At 33.8% G+C, this 19,938-nt stretch overlaps 3 protein-coding genes across 4 annotated transcripts; all 3 read left to right on the plus strand.

Moving 5' to 3' along the window:
- The first annotated feature begins 88 nt into the window (after positions 1-88).
- On the plus strand, positions 89-9,430 carry LOC116339617 (acyl-CoA:lysophosphatidylglycerol acyltransferase 1-like). Of its 2 annotated transcripts, none has more exons than XM_031765604.1 (7): positions 89-215; positions 5,878-6,450; positions 7,626-7,834; positions 7,962-8,182; positions 8,259-8,565; positions 8,683-8,864; positions 8,992-9,430. In XM_031765604.1, exons 2-7 carry the CDS (start codon positions 6,431-6,433, stop codon positions 9,223-9,225), a joined length of 1,173 nt encoding a protein of 390 aa, XP_031621464.1. In that variant the 5' UTR covers positions 89-215; positions 5,878-6,430; the 3' UTR covers positions 9,226-9,430. The 2 variants fall into 2 exon arrangements, with proteins under 2 accessions (XP_031621464.1, XP_031621463.1); XM_031765603.1 differs by having other exon boundaries at positions 151-440.
- A 1,021-nt stretch (positions 9,431-10,451) lies between these two features.
- Positions 10,452-13,010, plus strand: LOC116339782 (coiled-coil domain-containing protein 151). Its single transcript, XM_031765822.1, has 9 exons — positions 10,452-10,552; positions 10,660-10,829; positions 10,897-11,367; positions 11,446-11,623; positions 11,692-12,007; positions 12,068-12,287; positions 12,378-12,524; positions 12,589-12,790; positions 12,864-13,010. Exons 1-9 carry the CDS (start codon positions 10,453-10,455, stop codon positions 12,980-12,982), a joined length of 1,923 nt encoding a protein of 640 aa, XP_031621682.1. The 5' UTR covers position 10,452; the 3' UTR covers positions 12,983-13,010.
- Positions 13,011-13,546: 536 nt separating this feature from the next.
- LOC116339682 (transforming acidic coiled-coil-containing protein 2-like) lies at positions 13,547-18,153 on the plus strand. Its single transcript, XM_031765709.1, has 4 exons — positions 13,547-14,251; positions 16,041-16,319; positions 16,386-17,217; positions 17,298-18,153. The coding sequence occupies exons 1-4, from the start codon at positions 14,201-14,203 to the stop codon at positions 17,369-17,371; spliced, it is 1,236 nt and encodes a 411-aa protein (XP_031621569.1). The 5' UTR covers positions 13,547-14,200; the 3' UTR covers positions 17,372-18,153.
- Positions 18,154-19,938: the final 1,785 nt, after the last annotated feature.

Genomic DNA, 19,938 nt, shown 5'->3' on the forward strand with positions numbered 1-19,938 from the left:
ATGTTGTGAAAATGTTTTGTGCAATTTTGTTGTCCGTATTGACAGAATGATATGATTGTGAGCGCTATAATAATCTCCAATTGTGTGTATAGCCGATGATGGTCGAAAAACCGACGAGACTGACACAAAAACATCGAGGCAAAGCCAGACGGCGATTTAGTTGAAATCGAAGCATACATACTGCATCACGCACATTTCAAATTGTGTTTTGTGGGGTATTTATTTTATTATTATTATTTTGTGTTGGCTCTATGTTGTTCGAAATTAAAAAAACAATATTAAAGTGGCCGCGCAACGTGAAAATAATTAACCTTTACCAATGCATTAATAATTAAGTGTAATTTGTTTTGAGTTCTCGTGCTGATTTTTTTTTTGTTGAACGACCTGCATTTATATAGTGCTCAAAATTCTAATCAACACACATGATCTCTCTTCGACGGGTAATAAAATTGGTTGCAAATAATTTAAAATATGTATTATATGCACGTATATCAAAAGGAGAGAATGAAATATTCCTTTGAAAAGTTCGTGTGTTCCGTGTTGTTCTAGTTTTTGTCGCAAATTCACAGCAAATTGGCAAACTTCAAACTTCGTTGAATGATTGAACATGCTAATGAATATTAATTCAAAATCCATGGAAATGCAAAAAAGAACACCACATAAAAGTATAAATCCGCATGTGAATTTGTTCTGTAATGTGTATGAGCATGTGTGTGTGCGTGTGTGCGTGCATTAGTAGTGAATACATTTTTAAAATGTAGAATGGGATTTAACGAGCATTAAATTATGAAGGGAGTAAAAAAATCTGTCGAACACCTTAGTGGCTACGCTCTCTTCGTATTTGCTTTAAAATATTCTAAACATACACGACCAGCACCACACTCACTACACACTTTGCTCAACTAACGAATAGAACGTTTTTTTTTTTCGTAAGAAAGTTTCTCACACTATTTCATGATTTTAAAACTTAATCACACACCACGTTTTTTTTCGTTTTGTTCTCAAACTCGCTGTGTGCGTGGTGTAAATGTATTTGTGAGTGTGAGTGAGACAAAAATAACATCAAATACACGAAAGCAAAAAAAGGAATCAGAACCAGCTCTCCTCTGCATTTAATGACTACATTGTAAAAATTGTGTGGAAAAACAACTAACATCTCTCTCGTCTATTGTGAGTGAAGTGAAAAAGAAAACAACTGCAAAATATACAACACGCGTCTATTTATTACTCCATTTGGGAACACTCTATCCACAAAATTGTTGTTATTGCTATCTTGACTACACCTTATAAATTGTTTGGATGTCTGTTTCTCTTTCAATTCAAAAGTGTCGCATGACCTCATCTCTCAAAGTCTTCTTTTGCTATTAAATCAATGATAAACGATCATCAGAATCCGCATACACTCACATCATCTGCATTAAAGCGATTTAAAGTCAATGCGCTGCAATTTTTAAATTTAGTTCGAAACACTTTGTGAAAAAAAAGAAGAATCAGATCTATTTTAATGGACTCGGAAAACATGATTTAGAATGCTACGTAAATTCGATGGAATTGCAATAAGACAGAAAAACGAAATTCTCGCTCTAAATGCCGTCGAAACGGTCCCGAATCCGGTTCAGTAAGCAAGTATTAATTGCCACCGGGAAAAATACTTAGTTTATTTAACGCGCGCACATATAGCAATTGGTTGTTTGTGTTTGAGTGTGCCTGTGCATTCAATTTATATTTTGCATGTGGGGCTTTTTCATGTGACCTATCGTGTTTGTGTTCGATACACTGCAAAAACGCCGTTCATTTGTAATTGTGAAGTGCAGTTCTTAAGTGATTTTAATTTGATGTGTTCTATTCTCCCGCGATAAAGAATCGCTGCAAAATGGTTATTATTTTTTATTTTAATTATTCCATTATTGCACGTTGAAAAATGATTGAATGAATGAATACACGTACACTATGAACGAGCAACAAATTGACGAGCTCATACAAAGTTATTGCTGATTGTATCCAATTACAGTTTTTTTTCTTAGTTTCCGTTCATAACACATTCATGACACTTTTATTTCATTTGCTAACTGTTTACATAACGTTGCGACGTTGCATCAATCAAAAATAGCATATTTATTATCAAAAATCATCAAACATCCATCAATGAATTCGTGAAACGATAAAGATAAGGCACAGAATGATTTAGAGCATAATCGGGATTGTTTAGTGTGAGGTGAATAAATTCCATTCAAGTGTAATTGGTTTTCGGTGTGCTAAAATCGTCCGGTTGAAAATTTTGATGCGAAAGTAAAAAAAAGAATCATTTCCATTTTATTATTATATAAGATTATAGATTGGCGTAGCGTTGACCGTGTGTTCGGCAATGAAAATGCGTCGTTTTCTTTTCGCTGTATTCGTGTGTAGACCGTGACTGACGACGCACCTTAGTCGGTCTGTTGACAACATTTCACTTTCATTGTTCAGTGACGGGCATTCATTTGCATTTGATGACGGATTTATGCATGAATTATCATCCTTCTGGCCATCTTCATTCGCTGTTTAACCAAGATATCGAATATAAGTCAAACAAACTTGACGAAAATAAACGAACTTAAGAACCATTTTCATGCAATATAAACCGATGTACTATGTGCGTGCCAACAAATCGATTTCATTTGCATTCGTAAAGAATTCGTGAATCATGAGTACGTGAGTACATTTTAGATTTAAATCGCATGAAGATGTACAGCTGACCGAGTATTATATCCATTTGGATGAATACAATGTTAAATATTTTGCTTTTTCACGATTATAAATACAAAAAAAGCACATGATTTTATCACGCACACAGACACATATCGAATAAGTTGTTACTGTGATTCATGTGACCGATACTGCTCATTAATGTAAATACATTTTCACTCATTGACAGTGAACTTTTGATTTATACGATGATGAAATTATTTAAATTTGACACTTGTATGTGGTTTTATGCAAATAGTGTGTTGAATTTTCGCTCCAAGTGTTTCGATTATGGCCAAGTTTTCATTTGATCTTGTAAGACAATGACGACGACCTTTGGATACATTTCGACTTAATGCAAACAAAAACAAAAGTCGCCTAATCACTCAAAGTCTTGGCCTTATAACCAAATTCTCAAAACAATTAATTCAATGTTATGATACTAAATACACGTTCACTCGCATTGCCTAAATCGCACACCGAAGACGCGTTCAATTGAACACGTACACTGCGTTCAAAAATAAAAACGTACATAAGTAATATTCCGAGAAAACATAGAATGGTAAGCAATTGCCCGTTACGATGGTTGTTGAAGGTCATGCTCTCATGTAAGCCTGTTCACTGCACAAACTTAGGCTTCAAACAATGTGATTATCTTGTAAAAACATGATAATAAACACCGATAAATAGTATTGGACAAGAAAAAGTTGAAAAGTCGTTTTAACATAAATTCGGCTTGAAATTGGTTCTGTTCCGAACACCTAAATCCAATTTAAAATGTATGCTCATTATCGCAAAGTGCTTCTTTATCGCATAGAGTGCATCCCTTTGGGTCATATACATATATAAGCTTGTAGTAAGCGGTGAATTGAATTCGAATGACAAAAGTGATACAAAATCGATATGTGCCATTGTCATAATATATCAGATGCATATAAATAGACATGTTTTTTTATCTGTCGTTTAAGTTGAAAACTACATGCAGTTATATTGAATTCACGATATTCTGATATAGCACAAGTATACAGACACGGTTTGTCGTTGAAATCGTCAATTGCAGGCAATTTTATTTCGGAAGTATATACCGCAAACGGAATGCTAGACTATAGCTTTAATGCTCATAATATCACTTAATATTGATATAAAAAATTGAAAATAATTGAAAGCAGTCATATTCAGAGTGCGGATGATAGTAAGGGAGAGAGAGAGAGAGAGAGATAGGTACGTGGCACTCTCTCGTCTAATAATAACATATATGATATTGTGCACCCAACAATCAAATGAGTGGGTCAAGCGAATGCATATCACATTGCAAATGTAGACAATAGTTACCCACTCTAACCACTTTAGAGTCGTTCATAAAGATTCTATGATGACGTAAGCAGTTCTTGTTTGCTTCGCTGCTTTACACAGATGATAAAAACCACGTGCATACAACAACAATTATACCGAACAAAAGTTTAAAGAGATTTTCTCTTTAGATTCTTTGTAAAAGCAGCAAGTTTACTGTTTAAAACCGCACATCAAACCAATTATAAGGATGTAATCCATTATCTTTACCGCACATATAAAACTCTATTGCTTTTATGTAGTTCAACGAACGTGTTCAAAGGCATCATTTGCACTGAATGATAAGGACTTAAACTACTTGCAAACATTGGGAACAGTTCTCATGTGAAAATCCAACAGTTGAAATTTAACCTTTTCATGATTCGTTATTCATTAAATTATTCAAACAACAACTTGCTACTATCAAAACTTATAAATGGTTGGAAATTGAAAAATATATCGAAGTTATAATTTGTGACATTTTACAAACTGATTAAAAATTTTGGATCTAAAATGGGATCCATAGAAAGTTGAAAATCAAGTACAAAAATACCGATTTTAGTTAATTCAAAACTTAATTACAATTAATGATTAATTGTTGCCAAAAGCCAAAAGATGCCCGAAATTAGTTGACTTGCCAACATTGTTGCCTAAGGCAACTTAAATATTTTTGCTCGAATTCTGTTTTAGTTGAACTTTGATTACTTGTTAGTTTAATTTATATATTCACAGTTAGTTAGTCAGTCACAAAGGAAATCGTTTATTTTCACAAGGGTAATCATTTCAATTGCGCAACAAAACCCATGAAATTGAGAAGAATAAGGCAAAAGAAGTGGGCGACTATAATCCAAAAGCATTCATCTTAGCTTACGTGTGCAATTTTTGGTTTATGTGTGTGTATGAGATAAGCCGCGTCGTTATCGACAATATCTTCTTTGATAATTCCGTTCCAATGATAAGATATCAAAAGATGTGAGACTCAACAAAATGTATTATTGACCAAATTATTTTGGCAGTAAATCCAATCAATTTTCAAATAAAAATGAAATCTTGGCCTAATGGGCCAATAAAGAAAATGGATTTTTTTTTGACAATGGAGTTCATGGCCATTTAAACGTATACATTCGATTGGCGAATACTTACAAGCCCACGAATCTTTTGAAATGAAATGTTGGCATCCTGTATACACTTGAAAATATTTTCTAGCAACTCAACAAATGGGTAATCTCACTTTTTCAAACATATAAAATGAAACCAAATACAGAAGCACTTGATATTATGAAATGCTTGCTTGTGGTAGCAAAAAAATGTTAAATTGACTATAAATTCCACATGGCACTATTCCAGTTGCATGAGCACTTTCGCGCATTTAAATTTAATGTTGTTGCCAAATTATAAGAAATCGAATTGTTTTTGTAAATTCGTTTGGCATCAAATCCATTTTTTGCGGACTTATCATGTTTTCGAGGAATTTCAACAATGGATTTTGTATTGATATGATTCATGGGGATTGTATCGAATGATCAATCGTTCGTATCTGATGTTCAATCAATTGAACTTTGTAATATTCATTTCAGTGTAAATAACGTTTTTTTCATAGCAGGTGGTGACACAAGCATATCAACGATGTCAAGAGTGCACAATCAGAAATAAATAAATTACGTTTTGAAATCTAACTAACGAAAGCGACACACAATGAACAAAACAAATCTCTTTTCGTTGTTGTTGTTGTTTTTGACACTTTTCGACCTTAGCTATATTTAAAATCAAATACACATAAAATTGATTTTTTTCTATTTTCTTTGCCTTTATTTTTATTGCCAGTGATACGAAGTAGACACGCGATATATTTAAATTTCAAGGATTCAAAAAGGATATCGAGCATCCAGCGGCAATCATTGTTCATTGCGTCGATTTAAGTGATTGTGTTGTTTTTTTGTTAGAAAATCGATATACGAAACGAATACATATATCGTCCGATGAATGTAAGAGTTACCAAAAACATAAACCAGAACGAGAAAATTGAAGGAAAAACTGAAATGTAAATTGTACACAGCGTTGAGAGTCGATTGTTTTTAAATGTGATATGGATTACAGAAACAGTGCTCAAAACAAACAAATGGTGTTTTTCAAATAGACAAAGAAAAAAATTTTCAAAATTATCGTCTGTGTGCATTATACAGCATCAATAATCAGACGAAAACGAATTATCGCTTTGTTAAAGAGAGTATTCAGTTTTTGCTCTGGAATAAAACACAACGGACCCAGAAAAATCACGCACTCACCAAGCAACGTGATTGCATTTCATTATTTTTTTATACGCTGATATCAGTTCATTGCTCGAGACGTGAATGAAAGCATCGTAATCATATCTAAAATGACGGAGTGGTGTCAAAAGTAAGTATGATTTTTTTTTTTCGAGATTATTGTCTCATGTATGTTTGGTACTTTCACAACTCTTTTTGGGTATCTAGTCGCCTTTAGAATCGATTTGCTAAACCATATGTTTGTCATAAAATCTTGTTATGTGTTGAGATAAGATCGTTATTATCGCTTTAGATACGCCGCCGTATTTAACATTCGTCTTTATAGCATCCCTCATTGGCATTTGACACGCAATTTTCTTATTTTCCACTCCTCTAACATACGTTCAAAGCAATGTTGACATCCAATTTCGTAGAAAATGGAACCCTTCTGAAAATGAAGCGAAATCTGAATGACATATGTAAATAATGGCATTTTTCTATTACGTTTTTAACTGAAGTTTATCAAAACCCATATTCTTGTAAAAAAAAACGTTGCATTATCAATTTCGTCCGAAATGAGTTCTCTCGCGGCAAATAATTGAAGTACATTTCTGAGAATCATTTTTTGAAAACATTTCTGATATCATTCTGAAAGGCATTTGTGATTTATTTCGAAGATTTTTATGATTTCATTTCAAATTCCATATAAATTCCGAAAGATAACTGGAAAAATGTAACCCGATATTATTTGGTCAAGAAAATGTATTATTCCATTCGTTAATTTCTATGTGTTTTATCAATACAGACGATATGCGTGTTTGCTAAATCGATACAGTTTGCTGTCAAGCGTGAAAGTTAATTTCATAGATCAAATGTACATGGGTATCGTCTAAAAGTGTAACGAATTTAGTGTACAATTTTAAATTACAATGCTATTCCACATAAAAGGTTTGCCTTTTATTGTTACCCAAGTATGTATCAAAAATTGACGAAAAAAATCAATGAATCGATAAAAATAAAGTGTTAGTAGCAATACACTTGCGATTGCAAGCACACGATAACATTTGGTGGATCATTTATTTAACATTTTGGCCGGAACGATACTGAGGTCAATTCCGAAGTGGATAATTAAAAACATTATGTGTGCAATTTATTTGGGTTTGTGTGCATATGTGTGTGTGTGAGAGAATATGTTTTTATGAAGTAAATTATCGTTTGATTCGGGCCACACTTTGATCTCTATTATTTAGGTTACTCGGCCGAAATTAATGTAATAATTATTTTATTTATTTTGTTCTTGTCGTCTTTTTTTTCGTTTGCTTACAGATTATTTATAGTGTATCCAAAAGCCATAGTTCGTATAGCAATTGTGATAGTGAACAACATTTGTTGTATACCAACATATACATTATGGATGCTTCTGTTGTTACCGCTTAAGCGATTCAATGAAAAATTATACTACAAAATAGAGGGAAAATTTTTCCATTGGATATTGTCGGTGGTTGCGATGTGGTCGTGGTCGGCCGGCTATGATGGTAAGTGCGGAGGAAATATTAAATCAATTATCGATAAATGTTTTCCCATCAATAGCGTGCTATCAAAAGTAAATATGATATTTATCGATTTATTTATGGTTTTTTTTGTGTGGTGTTCAATTTTTAGTGGTCGAGACGGGTGATGATTTGACACCATGTCAAGAGGAGGGCACACGAACACTGCTTCTTGCAAATCACCAAAGTACCGCGGATGTTCCATTATTTATGGCATGTTTTAATGCTAAACCAGATGTTTTACCACATCTTATGTGGATCATGGATCGTGTTTTTAAATTTACGAATTTCGGCATAGTCAGTGTGTTGCATAGAGACTTTTTTGTGCAAGCGGTAAGAGATAAATTTACATTTCTCATCCAGAAAAATGAATTTTAATTAACGGAAATTCAAATATGTTTGTCATTAGGGACGAAAAACGCGTGATGCAACCATAGAAAATTTAAAACATCATTTACGTGATACATTTTTACCGTTGGAGCGACGCTGGTTGGTTCTATTTCCCGAGGGTGGTTTTCTGCGGAAACGTCTTGAGGTGAGCCAAAAATATGCGGCAAAAAATAATCTACCCATATTGAAAAATGTGACATTGCCACGAATCGGGGCGCTCAAAGCAATCATGGAGATTATACCACCACGCAATTCTATTGGAAATAATAATGCAGCCAAACGCATCGAAAACGGCAACAACACCGGTCGACCATTCGGAAGCCAAGGTATTATAACACTGTTATTTATGTTGATCGTCTATTTTACAGGATATCCATTCTATGGAAATTTCAATTTTATTATGGAAATTTAATTCAATGTTTTTTTTCTTCTTGGTAATATAGAACACATTTTCCAGTATCAGAGCAAAAAAGATGACGACACGGATGGACCAAATCTTGATTATGTTTTGGACGTTACCGTAGCTTATCCAGATCGGATACCACTTGATTTACCGACAATCGTCACCGGCTCCCGACCACCATGCAAAACACATTTCCTCTATCGTCTTTATCATTCATCGGAGGTGCGTTCTTTTTTTGAATTTTTGTTTCCGTTTTGAATTCATCGTCAATTTGTGAACACTATTTGTTAAACTTTGCATATTACCAAACAGTATTGACTTATTTGCGATTGTTTGATTTTTGAAATAGATACCAAAAGAGGAGCAAGCCTTAACACAATGGCTTTTTGATCGATGGACTGAAAAAGAGCATTTACTTGAAGAATTTTATCGAACCGGTCAATTTCCGCATGCATCCGCATGTCAACCAACCGTTGTCGAACAAGATCTACTACGAATGCTAATAATTAATCTATTCTTTATGACGTCCTCGTACGTGCACTATAAATTATTTTATGTAATTCTAAATAGCTTTACTCTGTAGTTAGTGCCATTCAATTTTAAAAAAAAGGTGAAACACATGCACACGCACACCAACTGTATTAAGAGAAGAAAAAACGGGAAAAATCCTTGTTTATTTGCAATGTTTGCGAATTTTTTTATGTTCGTACGAAATGAATGATTTTTGTATATTTTAGCAAGAACCAATAAATTCAGATCCGCAGTCCGGATAAGCTTTGTATATTTTAGCCGATGACCAATTCTTCTCTTATTCTTAATGCGACCTCAGACCTAAGAATCGTGTTGCATGTACATTTTTTTCTGTTTTATTTTATCGAAAGGAGAGTAATGATGTTTTTAATAAAAAAAATAGGCTTAAGTAATAATACTAATACTTTGTCTCTTACGTACAAACGGCAGCGTATTCGAAATAACACGTTCTAAAGAAAATCGATTGATATATGGATTGCAAACTAGTTAGATCTAGCACAATGCAACACACACAAACACGCAGTTAGATACCTTTTTATTGCAATAAGCTCAAAACAAATTCATTTAAACAGTTTGTTGTGTTTTTTACACTCAGTAAGGATTTTCTTTGTTCTTTATCTAACCTGACTGAGTTGATAGTAGATTTCTATTCTGGCACACTCGAACAACAGTGGTCGCAAAATAAAACATGGTTTGTGTATAAGAAGCGTATCGTTAAATATTCTTCGTTTGAATTTTTGAAATGTATTACATGTTTTATGCATAAAGATCCAATTTATCTTATTCAGACAATGAATACTATGACATGCGCTCCTTTATAATGTATACGTATCGCTAACTGTAATCATTTGTAATTTGATTTGTAATACAAGAAACAACACATATACACAAATGCTGAATAAATATTCTTATGGTATAAAATGAAAATGGTGTGTGCTCTTTTATTGATTTTAAATCCCTCGAACGATGTTACAATTAAATTGAAATATGGACTCGAATATACTTGGAATATACTTAAAATGCAATTATTGATTTACGTTTCATGGAACATTTTAAATTTTCAAACCGGATACATTAAATTATGAAAAAAATGGTAATTACCATAAATAAAGGCAAAAACAAAATTGAGAAAGAATTAAAAAAATATCTACCCACGATCATTACCTTATCATAAAGTCCATATCGATTTGTTTGTTTACTTGTAAAATGTTCGCCAGAAACCATTGGCAACATGGCAATTATTTTATTTGATCGATATTATTGCAGACGTAGTTTTGAAATGGCCGCAGTAAGTAAACCGTTCGAAACGAACGGAGATTCAAAAGAAGTTATTTTGGGTAAAAAAATTGTTGAATTAAAAAAACGATTGGTCTTGTCGGGTATGTCATTGATTAAAAGATATTTTTCGGTCGATCAAAATTTAATTTTAAACCACATTTGAATTTGTTTTCAATAATTCACGATTTGTTGGACAAATTGCATGCAGAGGGTCAAAAAAAGGCGACACACGAAGAATGGGATGGAAAAGAGAAAAAAAGCGTGGATACGATTACCGAATTGAAAAAACACATAAGAGAGCTGACTACACGTTTGATTAACCACATAAATGTGACCGATGGAAAATATTCGGATGATCCATGTGCAGCCATTCGAACCGTAAGATCCAAATCGGCAGTTTAACTTTGAAGTGCTACCATATACGACAGTAACATACCCCATTTAGGTAACATACCCCATTGGCGTTGATTCGGCACACAAAGCGCTCGAAGTATATGACATACAGATAATCAATAAAACTAAGAAGTATGATTTACTTGAGGCTGAATTCATTCGACAAAAAGAAGAATACCATAAACGACAACGACATAAGGCCGAATTGATAGCCATTCGTAAGGCGGAAAGTGGTGACCAAGCCAATCAACATAAAACCAAATCAAAGTCAAATCGACAAAATCAATTTCGAACAAACCATGCTCCGCTCACAATCGAAGAGGATGAAAATCGTAAATTAATCGTTCATTTGGAAAATGAAATCATTCGAATTAACATGCAATGGTCGCAAGCCGAACATATTCGTAAAAAGTACAAATCGATACAGGCGTCGTTGATGACCGACGCTGAAAAATTTGAAAAAAGTTTAATCGAATTGGAGGAAGCGCTGCGACAACAAAATGTTGATATTGAAAAAATGAAGGTTGCTGCAACGAATATATTTTGTATTAGGTAATGGTACCAAATATAATGGGTATTTTTTTACTCCTCTTGGATTCAGGAAGTGAATCGTGAAGCACTACATATGAGAGATGCCACAAAAATCATCTGCGTTAGGCAAGAGCACAGCGCACAGACATCCACGAAGGCACGACAAAAAATGGCAATCGATTTTCGGCAACAAGTGGAAGACCATAAAATTGAATTAGAACGACTCGAACGGAAATTACTGACAACAAGTATATAATCAAAATCGGTTTCACTTCAATCACACATATGGAAATGCTATTTTGATTTTCATTTTTAGCCAAGACTATTATGCAACAGGGCAGCACTGAATCGTTAAATGAAGTCCCATTATCGGATAAATTGGAAAGTGCGCGAGGATCTGGTGATATTGTAAATGAATTGGAAGGTCGATTGAAAGTTTTAATGCAAACAACCGGAGCAACGAGTCCATCCGACCTTTTGGAACGATTCACCGCTCAAAAGGAAGCAATGCAACGTCTCAATTATTTGCGTACCGTTACTGAATCCGAAAAGAAACATCTTGAACAACAAAGAGACGGACTTTCATCGCAATTGGAGCAGCTTAAATTTTCCGATACAAAAGAAAATGAAGTGTAGGTGTTTTTGACAGCATTTTGTCACCACTTAGAAATTGACTATTTGATTATTCACAGAAATCAAGAATATTTAGAAGAATTGAAGAAAAATATTGCTGAAAAACAAGCCAAAGAGAATGAACATTTGCAAGCGTCAAAACGCACAAATGCCGTGCTTAGCTCAATCAAACAAACAATAATTGATTTGATACATAAATTGGAAGAAGTTTATGTTACAACAACAGCCTCGGTCGATATTGAGGCTAACGAATATACGCCAAACAATACATTGTTGCAAGTAAATTGCATTTTACAATTAATTGAAATTTTGCATGTTTCTCGTTTTTGTGTTGCGTGTTCAACTCGAATTTGCGTTCAATTTCTGTAGATGCTCGAAGAGAAGCTTAAAAATGGTCTGAAAATGATTGGCGAGTATATTGGTGATGACGATAGTGGCCTTGATGTTGACACTGAAGCACTCGAAATGGAAGGAACAGAGACCATTGATCCAGAGAAATTGTGCTTCAATTTGAAGGTGATTTTTGATTGATTTAGCTTTCCTTTGGTATATTTTCATTGAATTCTATCAATTACTACAGTTGCCTGAGCTTCTAGTTCCATTTATATCATCAACAATGGCAACACCGCGTTCGGCCCGTTCGCATTGCGAAAAAACAACATCTGGTCATGAAAATGATTTGGAAAAATCAACACCATATCCAATGTGCTATGCAAATCTATTGGCGGGACGTTCGACTGGTATATCGACATCAACATCACCCGGCCAAACAGCTCAACCAGGTAAATATGCACATGGTGAAGCAGCGCACATTGACAGAAATTATTTCGCGCCAATTATTGTTTGTTTTCACAGCTGTTTCCGATGATGAAGCAGAAGTTCCATCGCGCGGTTTAATCAAGCGACAAGCATTGATATTGGTTGATTCGAAAGCAAGACGAAAAGGTTATCGTGCACCACCGAAACGAAAATAAATGAAAAAGCGCTCAACTGCCATTAACACTGAACTAACGAAATAAATGCGAAATAAAACTGCAATATGAAGTCTTTTTGTTTTCACATAATTACGTCATTTCTTTGTTTATTTTGAACATATGTAATTCGTTGAAACGACTGATGACACACATTCGAAGTTCGAAAATTCGAATTGGCATGGGGTGCGTTCATGTGTTAAACGAGTATGTTCGTTCGTCATGAATATGATTCATCATTTAATATGTTCAATGCTCGAAAAATACAATGCATTGCAAAAATCTTGGTAAATTAAAAAAAAATATTTAAAAAAAATCCACGAAAAAATTGTGTGTTTTAAAATAAAATCCACAAAAAGTAGCACTGTTGTGTCAAAGTGTCAATTATTGTTTCGAAATTCAACTATGGATCTGATATACATGTGTACACACGTATACTACGCATTAACTGAGAAATCGTAAAAACAGTGTGCGCGATAAAACAACAACAATACAACAACGAAGTAAACGTTCATTGTATTCTTATATGAAACGCAATAACACAGTTAACTACGCAAACACATATTTATACAGTTGTAAACATACAGTCACATTTGTTGGTTGCTTGTTTTTTCTTCTTCTCATTTCTGTTTCGTCCATTTGTGGATTAGTTGTGAGTCGTGTGTAAGACAGCAGAAGTGTTTCCCTTGATTTGATTGTGTGTTGATAAATATAAGCAAATCGGCAAAAAAAACGACGAAAAGAAAGCGCTATAGTGAGAAGGAATAGAGGGAGAGAAACACGAGAATTATTACAAATTAAATAATAGGCCATACAACACGTCGTATCTCTCGCTGCAGAGACTGTCTTCAATACTATTTGGCAATCGACAAAAATTGTCATCACGCGTTCATTGTGCATTACCATAGCAAGCGAAGTTATCGTTTGTGTATTAAGTGTCTAAAATTCGAAGCGTTTCTTCATTATTAAGCAAGTGAACACATTTTTTTTTGGGAAAAAGTTTGTTTCTGCGAACGGAGCAAAAGAGACAAAAAAACTATTCAAAATTATCAAATCTACTCGAATAACTTGTTGATCGAGTCGTTGTGTGCATCTTTATTGTGTCGACAAGTTAATTGATTTTGTTTCGACAAAAGAAGTCAACGCTTTATTCAGATAACGAAAAACGAAAGAAAAGGTTTTTATTCAAGTAAAATCACACTCTCGATTTTTGAAGTAAACATGTCGGAAGTAGAAAATTCCACAACAACAGACATTGATAACAATGTTCAGGTTAGTGTGCAAATCTCCAATTCGATTATTAAGTATACATATAGAATAGAAAAAAACCTCTATACACTACATTTTGTCCCACTCTCGAGTCAAAACCGAGAGAGAAAAAAAAAACATTATGAAAACGATCTTGAATTTCAACCATTGACAAAAATAATCGTCCAATTTTCAATTTGAATAGATTCCGGCAGAAGTCGATGAAAAAATTATCAAATCATGAAAAATGAAGGAAATTTTTTTTTCTTGGTTGTCGAATTACGCCATACAGTGAATTTTGAGCGCTTTTATATACGCTCCATACATATAGACATAAAAAAGTAAAATGTGTTTTATTCGATTTGATGTGTTAGAGTGTGAGGGCGATAGAGAGTGTATACGTTGTGTATGGTGTAGCGGTGTAGCGGTGTAGCGCCAAATTGAATGTATCCCAATGTGAACGAATTATGTGTACGCATTTCGAATCGTTCGTAGCAATGTTCCATTTGCATTTCTATGTATTACTTTTGTTGAATGTTGTGTTGTTCATGTGGTTTGTTCATGTGTGATGGATGTGTTTGTGTGTATGCGTGAGTTTTTGATATGGCGCGCTCAAACTGAACAAGAATGAATACACACATTTTTATCTTTATGAATTTTTGAATATTGTGAATTTAATTGCTTTCGATTTGCTGACGATACGAAGGGCATTTGGCATACTGTGCCCGCCATATTTTTGTACGAGCGCACGTACACAACAATTGAATTACATTTGTTACAATTAGCATGCTGCTAAATGTCGTAAACAGCGATACAAACGAATAAACGACTGAAAACAACAGAGACCATTAAATCAATTACTCTTCTTCTTCTTTCCTATTTTAATTTTCGTTTCTATTCGCTTCAATTTTGGTTGGTTTGATTTTGTTTTCGTTCCGTTATATAGAAATTCGATTATGTGAAACGAGATTGTAAATTTATGTGTATACAGAAAATGAGCGCGAGAATGTGTGTAGCACACTTTGTTTGGGTGTATTTGTATGGCGGTTGCATGATGTTTGTGTCGTGCTGTCTTGTTCATTGACTGTATGCGAAGCGGTAAAATGAGGACGGATTTCAAATAAGAAGATACTGTCAACAAAATAGTTTTTTTTTTCGTGCCGATAAAGCAACCATTGAATCGGCAACATCTTCACTGTATGACTTGTCTATAACGTGCTCCATGTCATTTTTAGTAGTTTTCTATTTCAGTGTCAAATAGTGGTGCGATACATAAAACACCATGCAATTATGATTTTGATGACGTTATTCATTTATAAGTGCATTTGAATGAATAAATGAACAGAATAATGTGTCCGTATTGTATTTTTTTGGAATATTATATTTCAAACACACACTGTTCATTGAAGATTGGACAAAAGCGCTTAATATTATTATATTTCAGTTTCTTTGTTCACAAAATGATATTCTTTTACATTGGCACCGCTATAAGTCTCCTTCGCACAGATACAGAAAAGTGATGATTATAGTTAAACTATGCGGTAGATAATTTGAATTTACTTGAACATATTTTTTCACGTTTCATAGCATCTAAAGGTCATTTTGAAACGACAATTAACTAAAACCACATCATTCCTGACACTTTGTAGAGGCATTCGCAAGTTGAAGCATCTTTTTTCTAATGAAATGTTTCGGAATCGTTTTTCAAGACGATTATTTAAAATGGTGCACTTTTAGAACTTGGACTAATTTACACTAAAATCTGTTTAATTTTTTCAACTAATCAGTTTAATTTTTTTTTTATTTCTTCTAGGAAACACCAAAATCAACGCCAAGAAAACGTTTGTCACGCGCCGAAAAGGCTCGAATTGAAAGTGAAGAACTGCTGAAGGCGCTCGGTGTAACAATGGAAGCAGGCCGCCAAACGAGGTCAAGTCGTCGCGGAACCAACACTGTTGAAACACCAAAATCTGAACCAGCAAAGCGCAAACAACCTAGCACGCCGCGTACAGCCAAAAAGCCAAAAGTCTTTGATATCGATCAAATTGACAGCACAAATCATGTGGAAGAAGGGAACAATGCCGACGCACAGGTAAATAATGTGATTTTTTCTGAGTAAATTCGTGAACTTTAATAAATAATTTTTTTCCTTCACTAGATTGCTGAAGCACCAATTGCAGCAAGTTCGGCATCAGCAAAAATCGTTCAAAACGATGCTGACGAAAAACCGGCTGCATCCCAATCGGTTTCAAATAATGGGAAAAAAATGGAAGTTGACGATCCAATGGAATGCACACAATCGGATGAACGAACACTACCGGAAGAAATTACACAAGCGAAAATTGTACCGCAACCGGAAATCATTGAAGATTCGCCGATTGATGATGAGCCACCAATCGAAGAAGATTCATTACCAATTACAAGCGAAGATGCACAACCATCAACGGCCGTCGAAGTCACCGAAATATTCGATGATGAGAATGTGTCCGCTTCAGCCGACACAACAGCACCACTTGTTGTTGACACCGAACCAATTGTTATTTCACCACCACTATCCGATTTCGAGAGCAAAGATGAACCGATTGAGTTGCAATCATCACCGAGTGACACCGATGAGACCGCCGTCACTAATTCACAAGTTGTGCCGGATGCAATTGTCGATTTGGAATCATCATCATCCAACGAAGGTGATGCAAAGAACGAAGCGGCTAATAATTCACAAGAGGCAAATTCATTGGACTTGGAAGTTATCAATTCCGATTCATCGTTGGGCGATGAACCACAAGCATCCAGCACCGAAGAAAAACCGAAACCAACATCCACATCAACAGCCGAAGTCACCGTCACAGAAACCAACGATACGGTACCAGTTGCTAAAACAAATGACATCTCGGATAATTCGGTGCATTCAAGCGAACCACCACAAAATTCGGTTGGATCCACAAACCAAAAATCCAGCCCAGACAATTTTCGCACCACAATTACATCAGGTATATTTCCATTTCGAATCAAATAAAATCAATTCTTTTTACATTGACTCACATTATACTAATGAGAAAAATAATTGCAGTTGACACCCCAATAGAGGAGACAATCACAACAACATCAGAAAAGTTGGTGCAACCAAACGCTACAACTGCGTAAACTACCAATTACCGGACACACGTGTGAAATAAATATGAAAAAAAAAAACGACGAAAAAAAATCAGAGTTCAGAAACTATCTATTTTAAAGAGAGTTTGCAATATATTTGATGATACATTTTAATGTGTAGATTTAACGATTTCTTATTGATTAAGGCGAAGAATGGATACATTTCTTCCACATCATTTTTGTTATTTGCATTTTGAAACAAAAAAAAGGTAACATTTTTCAGAATGAATGAAAAACAATTTAAAAATAATGAAGACAAAAACCATCTAAAAACAATTTGTTTTAAACAAACAAACGATTTGGTAATATACAAAACAATAACATGTACATGAACCAACTAGAGTTGAAATCTAGCATGGTTGATAATTTCATTTGAATTCAATTTTTCGATTCGATGAGAGCACGCACACAATGAAATTTAAAATACAACAATATTGTATAAAAATGCATGAAGAATACAAAATCGCATATTTTGCTTATTAAAGCAAGGTTCGGGCATGTAAAAAAATTTGAATTACCAATGGCAATATCAATTAATTCAATGAACAGACAGATCGAAAAGATTTTATTTTTTTAAAAAAGCACCGAAGAAATGCCATGATTCTTAACCATTTTGATAAAGAACGATTTTTTCATATTTTTTTTGTTATTTCTTACAGTAGACTTAAGTTCGATACCTTTTCTTGTTAGCACACTACAATTATAAGTTGAAGTTTGATCTTAAATAAAGTTACAAGTCAAAAATCGAATTGGTTTGTTGTCTAAAGCTCAAACACACTGATTGATATCAATCATTTCGTCTCGATTGAAGGTGGTTAAAAGCAAACACACACAAAACAATTCATTCTTACTTCATTTTAATGTTTTGTGTCATCAATTCAACCAAGTACAAAAACAAATCAATTTTCAGACATTACAAAAAACACACAAACACACACACACATACACACACACACAAAAATGCAATTTATCACATATTTTTTTATAAATGAAAATGAAGTCATATACGCCAAATGAGAAAAAATTTCAAAGACAAAAAGTGATTGAATTTATTTTTCTTATTATTTTGTTTTGTTTGTTTTTTTTTTTTTTGAAGAGTTACTATAGATTTTAAAGTCGTGTTTTTCTTTTGTAATTTTAAAATTAAAAAAAAACAGAGAAAAGATTAAATAAACTTGGAGGAAATACACAGATTTTGTGTTTGATTCGTTTTTATATGGTAAAAAGAGAAATCGTAAGTATACGACCAAAATCGTAATTTTTAATGCGTGAAAATCGCCAGTTTTGATCATGATAACTATCTTCCTGAAATACACGTGCATATCACACACATTCACTTATTTCAATTGCTCGTACCGAAAACACTAAATGAACAATAGTCACTTTTCAAAATTACAGGTCAGAGATTGACATTTTGAGATAAAGATTCAAGTGCAATTAAACCACAAGCAATACCAAAAAGGGTCACAGATTCATGGAATTCAGAGTAAAAAAAAATTCGATCGAAAAAAAAGAAGTTCTTACCTGGCTTTCAAAATGAATCGTAAGAATGCGGGTTGCGGGAGTTTTTCTCAGTAATACAAAATAATCCGATTTGTTTGAAAACAAAAAAAAAAAAACAAAAAATTTCGTGTTTGGTTAAAAATAAAAAAGTAATTTTATTGCTTTGTTTATTTCGTTCACTTATGTGGAACATAAATTGGTAATATTGGTCCGTTTTGTGGTTGATCTAGATAATTTTCTAATTTCTTATATATTGTTTTTTAAGTGCATTTTTCACTGTTGAGCATATCATTTTTGATTTCGTTCGCTCAAAAATTGTTTTTTTCTCTAAATAATTTTTTTTTGTCTCATTTTTTCCAATATACAATACGAATACGTGCGATTTTTCGCTTGTAAAAAAGAAACGTTGACAATTATAAAAACGAAAGTGTCCACACCACAAATGTGGATCTAACGAAAATGTCTGTAATAATCTCGGTCGGTTTGATTCCATCTATCTCTAGTTTTCCTAAAATATAAATTTTTTTTTTCATTATCAATAAGAAATTGCATTTTTCACTGTATAATATGTTTGAGCACATCACATTTTTCTTGCTCTGAATTTCTTTTCAAACATTATCTATCCCTAGCCTATATTCTCGGATGCTGTACTGTAGTTAAAACTACATCAAATCTAACATACAATATGAATACGTAAAAAAATACGTTAAATTATGAATTTTGTTTCGAATGGAACAAAACAAGAAAAAATAAACTAATTAAATGATATGTAAGCGTAAAATCGTGTAATTTTTCTTTGCCTAACAAGTGCTAACAAGCGACGCATTCAAATTTATCAATCGTCTATGCATTTGTTGCAATGGGGTTGCATAAAATCGTTGTACTCGGTCGAGTGTCTTCTGGTCCTCATCGAAACGCTTGAATTTGTTCGGTGTATGATAGTTGCTCTGATTGTGTATCGAGTCATTGCTACCGTATGCGGTAATAAAACTCTCAAAACTTGAATTAATGCTGCAATATGCGCTATGGCCCATCACTCCTGGCGATCCGCCGGA

Source organism: Contarinia nasturtii, unplaced genomic scaffold (assembly GCF_009176525.2).
Source record: "Contarinia nasturtii isolate CC-2019 unplaced genomic scaffold, AAFC_CNas_1.1 Cnas_scaffold_533, whole genome shotgun sequence".
Taxonomy (NCBI): Eukaryota; Metazoa; Arthropoda; class Insecta; order Diptera; family Cecidomyiidae; genus Contarinia; species Contarinia nasturtii.

Excerpts from the sequence above, each read along its gene's own strand:
- LOC116339682 (XM_031765709.1), top strand. The coding sequence starts at position 14,201 with ATGTCGGAAGTAGAAAATTCCACAACAACAGACATTGATAACAATGTT. Across the intron at positions 14,252-16,040 it reads ACATTGATAACAATGTTCAG|GAAACACCAAAATCAACGCC; the intron begins GTTAGTGTGCAA and ends TATTTCTTCTAG. Across the intron at positions 16,320-16,385 it reads GGAACAATGCCGACGCACAG|ATTGCTGAAGCACCAATTGC; the intron begins GTAAATAATGTG and ends TTCCTTCACTAG.
- LOC116339782 (XM_031765822.1), top strand. The coding sequence starts at position 10,453 with ATGGCCGCAGTAAGTAAACCGTTCGAAACGAACGGAGATTCAAAAGAA. Across the intron at positions 11,368-11,445 it reads TTGATATTGAAAAAATGAAG|GAAGTGAATCGTGAAGCACT; the intron begins GTTGCTGCAACG and ends TCTTGGATTCAG. Across the intron at positions 12,008-12,067 it reads GATACAAAAGAAAATGAAGT|AAATCAAGAATATTTAGAAG; the intron begins GTAGGTGTTTTT and ends GATTATTCACAG.
- LOC116339617 (XM_031765604.1), top strand. The coding sequence starts at position 6,431 with ATGACGGAGTGGTGTCAAAA. Across the intron at positions 6,451-7,625 it reads ATGACGGAGTGGTGTCAAAA|ATTATTTATAGTGTATCCAA; the intron begins GTAAGTATGATT and ends GTTTGCTTACAG. Across the intron at positions 7,835-7,961 it reads GTGGTCGGCCGGCTATGATG|TGGTCGAGACGGGTGATGAT; the intron begins GTAAGTGCGGAG and ends TTCAATTTTTAG.